The sequence below is a fragment of the Hypanus sabinus genome, chromosome 4 (assembly GCF_030144855.1).
Source record: "Hypanus sabinus isolate sHypSab1 chromosome 4, sHypSab1.hap1, whole genome shotgun sequence".
NCBI classification, from domain to species: domain Eukaryota; kingdom Metazoa; phylum Chordata; class Chondrichthyes; order Myliobatiformes; family Dasyatidae; genus Hypanus; species Hypanus sabinus.
This window is the reverse complement of record NC_082709.1, coordinates 155,728,581-155,742,326: the sequence shown is the minus strand read 5'-3', so window position 1 is coordinate 155,742,326 and position 13,746 is coordinate 155,728,581. Positions and strand designations below refer to the sequence as shown.

At 39.2% G+C, this 13,746-nt stretch overlaps 1 protein-coding gene across 7 annotated transcripts in view; it reads left to right on the top strand.

The window, feature by feature from the left end:
* The window catches only part of LOC132393385 (HMG box transcription factor BBX), a 134,777-nt gene that overhangs the window by 92,175 nt on the left and 28,856 nt on the right, over positions 1 to 13,746 (top strand). For all 7 annotated transcript variants that reach the window (XM_059968521.1, XM_059968517.1, XM_059968520.1 and 4 more), the window contains 3 exons: positions 6,502 to 6,672; positions 9,592 to 9,828; positions 13,195 to 13,393. In XM_059968521.1, the coding sequence (XP_059824504.1) occupies positions 6,511 to 6,672; positions 9,592 to 9,828; positions 13,195 to 13,393 (598 nt within the window). In that variant the 5' untranslated portion in view covers positions 6,502 to 6,510. The remainder of the gene's footprint in view (positions 1 to 6,501; positions 6,673 to 9,591; positions 9,829 to 13,194; positions 13,394 to 13,746) is intronic.

Below are 13,746 nucleotides of genomic sequence, written 5' to 3'. Positions count from 1 at the left end.
CTTTTGTAAATGCAATGCCATTTATTCCATTGTTGAGCATGGTACCTTTTTTCTGGTCATTGTTATTTTGTAAAAAATCTATCTTGGTAAATTTTTTGTGAAACTTTATTGCTTGTGTTTATCATTTCACATGAAAATAGTATTCTGTTATGTACTCCAAGATGTGCTGTGATATTGATTAACATCTGGATGTGCATCAGATAATTATAAACTCAAACTGAATACAAGATGGGAATTGGTGTCCTGGACAATCATCCATGTCGGCACTTCCAGGGGATTTTTTTTCTAATGTCAATTCTCATGCCTTTTTTCTAAATTACATTTAATAAACACTGACAGTGGGAGTAGATTGGAATATCAGAAAGAATAGAAGCCTGTAACAAATTATAACTAAACATTTCAATAAATTTAATATAAGATTGAAGGTAGAGATAAAAGGGATTAAGTGGGCCAACAATAGGCCACCTTCTTCCATCAGCACCATTGGCATTCTCTTCCATTTCTCTTCTGGGTTGCTGGCACTGGAGTGAGGTGCTGCTCTGACAGCAACCTCAGATGTTAACAATACAGGGAAATGTGGCATTTGTGCAGACATTTGAACACTGGTATAGGTTGGTTTCCTCCATCTTGAGGGGGTGGATGGGATTTCCTGCGTGGGTTTCACAGAAAAGATCTGGCATGAAGCCACACTTTTTCCTCCTACAGAGCATATACTATTTGCTTTTGAAACAAATAATTAGTGTATATCATGCTTCCATCCATTTGGTACAAGTCATCAAAGCTTTCTATCTAATTCAAGAGAAAGCCTCAATATGTACCAGCTAGAAATTCAAAAGAAACTTCCTTTTTGCTACTTCAATGATTGAAAGATGGACTTCAAATCAAACAATGTCCTCACTTAAAAATTTATTTTCCTTTCTCCTAAATACTTGATCTTTTACTTTATTGGAATATACTCATAAACACTGTATAGGAATTTCCTCACTGCAAGCACTCTGGCACGTCAGGAAGGCTACTCGGTGTAATCAGGGATCATTAAATAATGCTGACCTTCCAAAGGCGCCTCTCACACTCAGATGATAACGAGTAAATGGAGACCTAATTTCCTCTAAAGAGATAGTTTTTATATTGGTGTTCATTTGATTTAGAATCCTAGTATCACCTTCTGCACAAATGATGAAATGCAGAACTAATCAAATTAAGATTAAACCATTTTTTATTCACCCAATAAATACCTCTGTACTATCTACCTTTCATCCCTTACTATAGCCAGGAGACGGATGGATAGTTGGTTTTTTGAAGTGAGGATTGTTCCGAATGCCACAGGGAGCCAATCACAAGCAGTTCTGTGCCAATGTGATACAATTTGCCACTGCACCATTGTACTGTTAACTGCAACAAGAAACGGCAGTAGTGGAACAGCGCAAATAGATCAGATGAGCAAGCGTGTACTGCAGAGCCATGGCCAACTCCTATTTCAGGAGTCTGAGAACAGATCACTCAGCTGTCATGACATCCCTAAACACTGGCATCTATGGAATCCAGAAGCATAATGGCTGCAGACAGACAGACATACTTTATTGATCCCGGCGAAATTGGGTTTCATTACAGCCACACCAACCAAGAATAGTGAAGAAATATAGCAATATAAAACCATAAATAATTAAATAATGATAATAAGTTAATCTTGCCAATGGAAATAAGTCCAAGACCAGCCTATTGGCTCAGGGTGTCTGACAGTCTGAGGGAGGAGTTGTAAAGTTTGATGGCCGCAGGTAGGAATGACTTCCTATGACGCTCAGTGTTACATCTCGGTAGAATGGGTCTCTGGCTGAATGTACTCCTGTGCCTAACCAGTACATTATGGAGTGGATGGGAGTCATTGTCCAAGATAGCATGCTACTTGGACAGCATCCTCTTTTCAGACACCACCGTCAGAGAGTCCAGTTCCACCCCCACAACATCACTGGCCTTATGAATGAGTTTATTGATCCTGTTGGTGTCTGCTACCCTCAGCCTGCTGCCCCAGCACACAACAGCAAACATGATAGCACTGGCCACCACAGACTCGTAGAACATCCTCAGCATCGTCAGGCAGATGTTAAAAGACCTCAGTCTCCTCAGGAAATAGAGATGGCTCTGACCCTTCTTGTAGACAGCCTCAGTGTTCTTTGACCAGCCCAGTTTATTGTCCATTCGTATCCCCAGGTATTTGTAATCCTCCACTATGTCCACACTGACCCCTTGGATGGAAATGGGTCACCGGTGCCTTAGCCCTCCTCAGGTCCACCACCAGCTCCTTAGTCTTTTTCACATTAAGCTGCAGATGATTCTGCTTGCACCATGTGACCAGTTAGTGCTCACAAGACAGTAGTCTGACCTTAGATGCCAGAAGTTTGAGCTGGTGCACCATTCACACATTGGTAGCCGCAGCCTGTGCAATAGCGGAAACTGACTTTTGGCATCACGTAATCTACCTGTGTTGGGTCCGTGAGTAAAGTCGTGAAACTAATAAATTCAAGCATTCTAAAATGGAGAATCTTCATACCCATCCAATTCATATGCATTATTGGAGGTGCCATGCTCCCAGGTGACTTAACCAGGATTTCCAGAGGCTAGACCAGGGGTCGGCAACCCGCGGCTCCGGAGCCGCACGCGGCTCTTTCATCTCTGTGCTGCAGCTCCCCGTGGTTTGTTAGTTTTTGAAATGTAATTCGAAATTTGAAGATTATGATGATCTTGTACAATCTAAATAAAACGTTGTGGCGACACCATTTCCTGGCACATCCGAACCGGCTCACAATTAGCCACCATTCCGGCTAAGGGAGATAGCCTATGGGGGTTTGTGAGTATGTGTCTTTTGGAGCATCCCCGCCCACGGGGGTGGGGGGGGGGGGCGGGTTGAGGGAGGCTTTAAAGCAAGGCTGTTTAGTTTGAATAAAGTTATCTTTGACTGCAGTGTCGTTATCTTAGCGCTGCGTGTAGCACACCGCCACAATGTGTTTTTTATCGCTATTAATATACGTCACCACTGCCAATCCCTGACACCCGACAGTGCGCGATTTCTTTTAATTTTTCGATCGAAGGTAGGCTAACTATGGAGTAACCTTCAACCCAACGTCTTTTTTTCAGAGTTCAAAATGTTTTTGTTGCATGCAGAAACGTAATTTCGTTTTCTCTGCAGGAGTTCATCAATTTCATAAATGTAACACATTATAGTTTGTTTATACATACCATAAAGGCAAAAAAAACCCGTTGTTTGCAGTGTTATTTCATTTTAAATGTCAAACGGGTTTTGTGGCTCCCAGTGTTTTCTTTTCTGTGGGAAATGGGTCCATATGGCTCTTTCAGTGGTAATGATTGCCGACCCCTGGGCTAGACAATGCTCCAAGCATTTCTGGGCTCTCTGCCCAATTCATCATCCAGGTTCTCTCAAGCAAAACTGCTGCTAAGACTAACCCTGTGGGGAGCTGACATGAGCTTCCCATTCCCCAGCCTACCTGTAGACCTTTAAACTACATTCTCATGCCTGGAAGGTGCCAGGATCTGAACTAGTTGGTGCACTCCTGAGATATATTTCCGCAGCAATACATAGAGGTACCAACTAGAGAAGGGGCAGTGTTGGATCTCCTGTTAGGGAATGAGATAGGTCAGGTGATGGAGGCATGTGTTGGGGAGCACTTTGGGTCCAGTGATCACAATGCCATTAGTTTCAATATAATTATGGAGAAGGATAGGACTGGATCCAGGGTTGAGATTTTTGATTTGTGAAAGGCTAACTTTGAGGAGATGTGAAAGGATTTAGAAGGAGTGGATTGGAACAACTTATTATATGGGAAGGACGTAATAGAGAAATGGAGGTCATTTAAAAGTGAAATTTTGAGGGTACAGAATCTTTATGTTCCTGTTACGTTGAAAGGAAAGGTTAAAAGTTTGAGAGAGCCATAGTTTTCGAGGGATATTGGAAACTTGGTTCAGAAAAAGAAAGAGATCTACAATAAATACAGACAGCATGGAGTTAATGAGGTGCTCGAAGAATATAAAGAATGTAAAAAGAATCTTAAGAAAGAAATTAGAAAAGCTAAAAGAAGATATGAAGTTGCTTTGGCAAGTAAGGTGAAAATAAATCCAAAGGGTTTCTACAGTTATATTAATAGCAAAAGGATAGTGAGGGATAAAATTGGTCCCTTAGAGAATCAGAGTGGACAGCTATGTGTGGAACTGAAAGAGATGGAGGAGATTTTGAACAATTTCTTTTCTTTGGTATTCACTAAGGAGAAGGATATTGAATTGTGTAAGGTAAGGGAAACAAGTAGGGAAGTTATGGAAACTATGCTGATTAAAGAAGAGGAAGTCTTGGTGCTTTTAAGGAATATAAAATTGGATGTCTCCAGGTCCTGACAGGATATTCCCTAGGACCTTGAGGGAAGATAGTTTAGAAATAGCAGGGGCTCTGACAGAAATATTTCAAATGTCATTAGAAAGGAGGATTGGCATATTGCTCATGCTGTTCCATTGCTTAAAAAGGGTTCTAAGAGTAAACCTAGCAATTATAGACCTGTAAATTTGATGTCAGTGGTGGGAAAATTAATGGAAAGTATTCTTTGAGATGGTGTATATATAATTATCTGGATAGACAGGGTCTGATTAGGAACAGCCAACATGGATTTGTGCAAGGAAGGTCACATTTGACAAATCTTATTGAATTTTTTGAAGAGGTTACGAGAAAAGTTGACGAGGGTAAAGCAGTAGATGTTGTCTATATGGACTTCAGTAAGGCCTTTGACAACATTCCACATGGAAGGTTAGTTAGGAAGGTTCAATCGTTAGGTATTAATATTGAAGTAGTAAAATGGATTCAACAGTGGCTGGATGGGAGATGCCAGAGAGTAGTGGTGGATAACAGTTTGTCAGGTTGGAGGCCAGTGACCAGTGGTGTGCCTCAGGGATCTGTACTGGGTCCAATGTTGTTTGTCATATACATTAATAATCTGGATGATGGGGTGGTAAATTGGATTAGTAAGTATGCAGATGATGCTAAGATAGGTAGCATTGTGGATAATGACGTAGGTTTTCAAAGCTTGCAGAGAGATTTAGACCAGTTAGAAGAGTGGGCTGAAAGATGGCAGATGGAGTTTAATGCTGATAAGTGTGAGGTGCTATATTTTGGTAGGACTAATCAAAATAGGACATATGTGGTAAATGGTAGGGCATTGAAGAATGCAGAAGAAGAGAGTGATCTAGGAATAATGGTGCATAGTTCCCTGAAGGTGGAATCTCATGTGGATAGGGTGGTGAAGGAAGCTTTTGGTATGTTGGCCTTTATAAATCAGAGCATTGAGTATAAGAGTTGGGATGTAATGTTGAAATTGTACAAGGCATTGGTGAGGCCAAATTTGGAGTATTGTGTACAGTCCTGGTCACCAAATTATAGGAAAGATGTCAACAAAATAGAGAGAGTACAGAGAAGATTTACTAGAATGTTACCTGGGTTTCAGCACCGAAGTTACAGGGAAAGGTTGAACAAGTTTGGTCTTTATTCTTTGGAGTGTAGAAGGTTGAGGGGGACTTGATAGAGGTATTTAAAATTATGAGGGGGATAGATAGAGTTGACATGGATAGGCTTTTTCCATTGAGAGTAGGGGAGATTCACGCAAGAGGACATGAGTTGAGAGTTAAGGGGCAAAAGTTTAGGGGTAACATGAGGGGGAACTTCTTTACTCAGAGTGGTAGATGTGTGGAATGAGCTTCCAGTAGAAGTGGTAAAAGCAGGTTTGATATTGTCATTTAAAGCAAAATTGGATAGGTATGTGGACAGGAAAGGAATGGAGGGTTATGGGCTGAGTGCAGGTCGGTGGGTCTAGGTGAGAGTAAGCGTTTAGCACGGACTAGAAGGGCCGAGATGGCCTGTTTCCGTGCTGTAATTGTTATATGGTTATATGACCATGATTTTCATGGTTCATCAATTAACTAGGACCTGTTCAAGTGTTTCTTTTTTTCAATGATGTTGTATGAGGGACTGGCAAATGAGAAAACCTGTATTTCATTAACTTTGTCTTCATTACCATTATTGGTTATTGATATTCTCTGTAAACTTTAGTTCAAAAATTCACAAGCTCTAGAATAAGAAACAGCTATGGACATGAAACAGTACAAATTCCTTTTAAGCCATTCTGACAGTGTACAATGACTTACCATTCAGAGATGCCTTCCCCTTTAAGAACCTCTGCAGCAAGCCTGCGAGTGCTGAGAATGTTGCTCCTTTATGCTTGTTACCGGCTGACAATTGTACACTAGAGGGTGCTATTACCCTTCCAGATCCCTGAACCACAATATGAATCTCTGTAACAATGAGGTGTGTCACAGTTCCTTATATTTGTATCATTTGAAGATTAGTATCCATGCCTGAGGTTAGATGTATTGCAATATGCCTCTACCGTTCTCATGCACCATGACATCCCAAGTTGCTAATCATGTGCTGTTTCTATTTATGTTGTGCAGCACAGCACCATGAAAGCTAGCAGCAGAAACAAAGACCACTCAGCAGATGGCGATGGGACTGGAAAAAGACCAAAACGGAAGTGTCTTCAGTGGCATCCATTGCTTGCCAAAAAGATGCTGGACTTCTCTGAGGAGGAGGAGGAGGATGAGGAAGACGAAGATATTGATAAGGTAGAAATAGGAGTTTGTATTATAGACTTAGAGCTATTTTTAAACTTGGGATCTGATTGGTCTATGCCTGCCTGTGTTGATATTCCAATGCAAGTGTTAAATGTTTACCATCACACCATATTCCATAAAAAGGGAGCCTCCAGTGACTTAAACATCAACATATTTGTTTATATGCCTTGTCCCGCCTGATCTTTTAACACTGCTGACATTTATCTGCTAAATTCTCTACTTTGCCTGCTTTTCGTAATTTTATTCGCTGGATCCATTTGTATCCATCCCAATTTCAGCTGCTTGGATTACTTCTGGAGTGTTTGCCAGATTTTGTTCTTTCCCTCTTTCAGTTTGTCATTGGCAGGCTTCTATTTGATATTTTCACGTTTGGATGTGGTCAGTGAAATGAACCACCCAACTACACTCCATCGTTGGTAATGGACTGGATCACGCTGATGCCAGCTTACCATTCAGAATTTCAACCTTGGGTCTCCACCCAAACTTGCACCAGTCAGTCCGAAGGGCTGACTCTGCTAAACTTCCTGAGGCATTTCAAGGTTTCAGCAACAACGGAACCCTTGGCTATTTACTGGTGACTGTCCACTCCTGGAATATCCGGACTTTGACAGGAGGCATCGCTGGGTGAAACTTTGTCTTCTGTCAGCCTTTGTAACGCCTTTTTTTATTTAACAGTATTTGAATGTCTAATATCAAAGGGTCATAAAGTATTAAAAAGTATTAAAATTGCACATTCCTTGAGACAGTATAATATTTACAAATCAATTAAAAATAATAAGTCCCCAATTTCCAAGCTTAAGAAACTCCATTGAAACATATAGAATCTCTGACCCTATACCACATCTGACTACATAGGAATCAAATGATACATTCTCTTAGTTATTGTTGGGAACCACAACTGATGTAGGCTTCATTGAATTAACTCCATGTGGAACCCAGCAAAGGACTGAAGCAACAGATGCAACAGTATCTGTGACTCAGGAAGTTTTTCTACGTCAAAATTTTGTTCCTTTCAGCAATATTAGTCTTGGCGAGCACTCACTTGCTGCTTTTGATACATGTATAGGTGTAGTTACTAAAAGTAACAAGAACTTATTAACTCTCGTCTTGAATATTTGCATCAGATTTTTCTCAGCCTTCGCTGTGTTTTTGGAAGGACTCCCCAGTTTTTCCTGTATGTACTCATAATTAATATCTTTCAACTGTGCTTTCACATTCTGTCCCGCTCTTTGGCTCTGCCATTCTTAATAAAATAGACGTGCCAGTGTTGTTTCTAGTGTGAGGAGGCCAGACTGTAGAATTATGATTAATAATACAAATCTTTGTACCAGTGGGGTATGCCACAGTTGTTCATTTAAAATTTAGTATCCAGCCCTGGGATTACAGGATGTTTCCATGTTGTTTTGAGTTTTGTAGAAATCATTCTGATTTTTAAACACTGAAATCCTTCTAACTTATGTTTGCCATGTTAGTGACTTGGCTTTCATGGGGGAGGAGCAGGGAGAAAAAGGGCTTTACATTCAATGGTAAGGTGGCATCTTTGAGACAATAAGTATCTAAATGCCTTGCTATAATGCTTTTTATAATCATTTCTAATGTTTTCCCCATGACAGATGATAGAATGTAGTTTTCTGGTTTCTTTGTCCCTTTTTGAGTAAAAGAATTACTTTTGGCTATTTCACAGTCCATTATAACCTTTCTGAAATCTAGGCAATTTTTGAAATTTATGCAAGCACCTCAACTAGCAACTTCTTTTAAGGCCCAAGGAAAGCATCAACCAGGACCAAAAGACTTGCTAGGTCATTGCTCCAGCTGTTTGTATTAGTATCACTATCATGGTTATTATAATTATCCTGAGTCTTTTGTTTTAATTCCTGCTTCATTTATCTAGCTACACTACCTACAGGGAATCTTTTCTGCTCAAAATATTGGTTGAGACTCTTCATATTTCTGGCTTATTTTTCCATTATCTCTAGTCCTATCTCAACTCTTTGATTTACTTTTTTGTTCTCCAAACCAAGTGACTGCTTGTGATATCTTAAGCCCAACAAAAAGTGATAATCTGTTCCAGTTGTTCTGCAGGATAGATTCTGAGGAATGCTTTCTGGCTTTTCTAACTTGTGAGAATATTATTCTATTGCTGTGGCTCATAATTGTTAAGCTCAGAACAAAACAGGATTTAAAAGTATATGTAATACTTGTGTTCGAGTACATTACATCAAATGACATGAAATATTGTATGACCCTATCTCATGACCGTTACTGAAGAGATGAGGTGCACCTGGCCTTCTGATATGGAGACTGAAGCAGAAACCTAATTAACATAGGTTGTAGACAAATATCAGAATTGTACTATACATGCATACTTTGACAATAATTTGAATCTTTTTTGTATTATACAAACACAGCTGATTTGAAGAAACATTCACATAGTCAGTACTTGCCTCTTTCATTTTAGAAGATTGACTTTATCATAGGAGAGCAGGCTCAGTAAAATTATTCAACTATATTAATATAGCAAAATATTATTATTCAATTGACAATCAAAATGCAGTGATATTTCATTTTATACTGCAAAGTGAACACCATAATTGACATTCAGTTTTAAACTATCAGCACCTGTGTGATGTGCAATTGACATCACTTGTGTGTGTACCTGTAGTGAGAAGAGAATAATTTTGGGAATAATTAAATTAATTATTGGATGTAAATAGAAAGAAATATTCATATTTACTGTTAATTTTGTGAGAACATTCAGGATTACTCTTCAATTTGAGATCTTTTTATTTGGAAATAATTTGGAAAACTGAAAATCTCTGTAAATCTGTTTTTGGTATGAAAGTGAAGTTGCTTTGCAGCAAAGGTTAATTAAATTTTATTATATTCTGAGTTGCATTATGCTTTCTGCAGGATGCTTTGAGCACAGAGGGACTTGAACATGAGGCAGATGAGACAGATGATGACTCCTCTGAACAGCGAGCTCGCAGGCCAATGAATGCATTTCTTCTGTTCTGCAAACGGCATCGCTCTTTGGTTCGGCAACAACATCCTCGTCTAGACAACCGTGGTGCTACAAAAATTCTGGCAGACTGGTGGTCTGTCTTAGATCCAAAAGAAAAGCAGAAATACACTGACCTTGCTAAAGAGGTGAGCAATACAACATTGAAACCTGTATGCTATGATCGCAATTCAGTGCATAAGGCTTTTGTGGCATTTAAGTGGCAAGGTAAACAGTATTCAAATTACTAACCGTACAGGAAAAGGTGTGTGCATTTTAATTGCATTAGTTTCTTCAGTCATAGAAAATTGGTGAGAGAGACTAATAAATTCAATAGGGAATTGTTAGAAATGGCTTTATCCATGTGGATCACACTACCACAGTAAATAGTTGAGATGAATAGTATGAATACGTACAAGTGGAGGCTGGACAATTGTGAGTGGGGAATGTTTGGGAGTTTATGCCGATTGATTTAGGTGAGGAAAAAAATGAGTAATGACTCAAAAGTACAGGCAAATAATTAGGATTAACTTATCTAACTTCTGAATTCAGTGTCTTCATTTGACACAGTGAAATGTAAGAACATTTCCCTAATTGCAATAATCAATAAAATGGTTAACTCTTGTTCCATTCTTCAATTTTCCTCCTAAGCATAACACTGACTCCACTACACCCTTTCCTCATTATATGCATCTTCAGACAATACGGATTCACAGTTGTGTCGAACCTATTTCTACCAACTTCTCCTTATATGTGTCCAAAACTCACAATTATGCAAGGCTGTTGGGACGAGAAGCACTGCTTTCCCGCCCGTACAAGTTTCGTGTGCATGCCTCACAGTCTCACTCCCGCCAGTCTCGCATTGGTTTTGGCAGTGTGTAGATGTGCGATCTTGCACTCTTAAACTTTTGGTGTTATTACCTACGGTGCACTGATTTTGTGCTTGAAATATTTAACTGTGCCTCCTAAGCGTCCGATGTCAAGTCCTGGGCCATCAGCCAAGCTGCAGAGAATAGCTTTAACACTTGAAAAAAGTTGGAAATTATAAATAGGGCCATGTCAGGTGAAGGTAACACAGCTCTGGGATGCTATCTTGGCCTGGGTGATCAGAAACATAAAGAAAAATGCTGAGAAAATAAAAAGTGCAGTGATTGATTAATCACAAGTATCTTCAAAGATTGTTACCAAAGTGCGTAACCTGATTATGATAAAAATGGAGAAAATGTTGAGTTTGTACATTGAGCATGAAACAAAGGGAAAAACAACACTCAGTTCTGATCATCTTCATGTGGAAGCTTTGGAAGTTTATGGTTGCCTTTGTTCAGAGGCTAGTGAGGAAGTGTCAAGTGATATTGTTAGCTTTAATGCAGGTAGGAGATGGTTTTATAAGTTTGTTAATCGTCACAGGCTTCACAACTTAGCTGTGTGTGGTGAGCAAGCTAGTGCTGACCGCGAAGCTGCTGAATGCTACCCTGTACAGTTGCGGGATATGATAGCTGAGTTAGGCATCACACCAAAACAGGTGTTTAATGCAGATGAGACTGGGCTTTTTTGGAAGTGTATGCCGAAACACACTTACATAAGTAAGGATGAAAAGACTGCGTTAACTTTCTAAGATTTATTACGTTGAATATTACCTTAAATTGATGAAATATAATACAAATGTTGCCTTGTGGTACTACTTTTGTGTCGCATTGGTGTGAGAATATGAATAAATTGGAGACAAAACATATTTAGGAAGCTCTCCAGAATGCATCCCTATCTTCTTCATTTAAATAATCACTCACATTATGCATTTCCATACTATGTGTCATCTGCAAGGAACATATCCCCCACATATAACGAAGGTAAGGTGTAGTTACTTTGCCCATGTGGTCATTGGTACTTGATCTTGAGCAATGAATGAGGTTAGACTGTTGGCTCAGAATGATTGCAATTAGCGATTTTCTTTTTAATTTTTAATGCTTCCAATCAATTTGGAAGCTGTCACTGATTAGATAAGTTATTTCAAAACTTGATAATAATATACTGATTTATTTATATGTTAACAAGTAAACTGTATTATAATAGGTTACCTGTTATATCCTTTAACTTTGCTTTGGTAGTATAGGACATATAGAAAGCATAGTATTTTTTCTGGGCCTTATGACAAATGACCTAAATGTTCAAGAGTGGCAATTTTACTCAACTTATTGTAAATTTCTTAAGACAGACTATATGCAATTATGTTGTTACAACCTGTCTAAGGAACATAGGAATCAGGATTCATGCTTGTCAACATAGTGTATTCTTAAGCATACACTTAATTCCTCTAGAGTTTATGCTAAATTGTTGCAAGTACACTCAAAATTATGTTTACTGATATGAAAACTGAGTGTTTGAATTTTTCATCAAGTCAGACTGCATTTGACAACATGATCATAAGACATAGAGCAGAATTAGGCCATTTGGTCTGTCAAATCTGCTCCGCTATTCCATCATGGCTGATTTATTATCTCTCTCAACCCAGTTATCTTGCCTTCTCCCTGTAACCTTTGACCCCCTTGCTAATCAAAAACCTATCAATCTCTGCTTTAAATATACCCATTGAGCTGCTCTCCACAACCATCTGTGGCAATGAATTCACAGATCCACTGCCCCCGGCTTAAAGAAAACTCCACATCCCTGTTCTCAATGTATGTCCTTGTATTCTGAGGTTGCGCCCTCTGATCTTAGACTCACCCAATTATAAGAAACATGCTCTCCACATCCACTCTATATAGACCTTCCAATATTTTATTTGTTTCAATGTTACTCCCTCATTCTCCCAACAAATACAGGCCCAAAAGCGTCAAATTCATTCCTCCTCCTTTCATTCCTTGGATCATTTTCTGGACCCTCTCCAGTGCCAACACAACCATCCTTAGTAAGAGGCCAAAACTCACTCGCAATGCTCCCAAATGTGGCCTTATAAAGCATCAGCATTACATCCTTGCTTTGATATTCTAGCCCTCTCAAAATGAATGCCAACATTGTATTTGCCTTCTTTACCACTGACTTAACCTGCAAGTTGCCCTTCAGGAAATTCAATATGAGGACTCCCAAATCTCTTTGTACCTCAGGTTTTTGAATTATGTCCCAGTTTAAGAAATTGTCTACACCTTTATTCCTATTACCAAAGTGCATGACCATACACTTCCCTACGCTGTATTGGTTCTGAAATTATATGCTCATTCTCCTAATCTGAGTGCTGGAGACTCTCTGCTTCCTCAACACTACCTGTCCCTCCACCTTTCTTTGTCTCAATCACTAAGTTGGCCACAAAACCATCAATTCTATCATCCATAGAAAATTACTTACGGGTCATCAGCCTTTTTGTTTGTATGTTTTTGAAATCTGTGTATAAATTCTATCATAATACTTATTTGGGAGTATTTTCTGTTCTTTGGATGAACAGTTGTGACAATAAGCTGGTAGTGGGTTTAATAAGGTATTGGATTGTTCTTAACAACGATCCTCCTTTTGCTTTTTCTCAGTATAAGGATGCTTTTCTAAAGGCCAACCCTGGTTACAAATGGTGTCCAACAACAAACAAGCCACTGAAGAGTCCATCACCTACTGTCACAACAAGGAAGAAGCTTTGGACATTTCCAACAGAACCGACAAAGGACTTTCCCATCATCAAAAGGGTGGTAAAGACTGAGGAAATGCCACAAATCAACTTTGCTATGGCAGGTAGATAATTTCATGGATAGTTCAAAGGCATTTATCATTATTTTAGAGCTTAACAAGTAGGAAATCTCTGTTTTGACTATTTAGAGTTCTTTCCTATCTGGTAGTTGCTGGTCTTCCCTTCAGTGTGTCCTGCTCCTTGATTAGAGCCCATATTTTAGAGCATCCCATTTCCAAATATGACACACTGTTGACTTGTACCTCATTCAATGTTCCCATGTTTATACCAACCTAACCTGATCACAATATTGACAAGGCCCCCACAGAGATGTAGAATTCGCATCTGCAGCTCACAGATTCAAAGGAAACCTATTCAGAGAGTACAAATAAGCAGAAATGCATTTCAACCAAGAAGC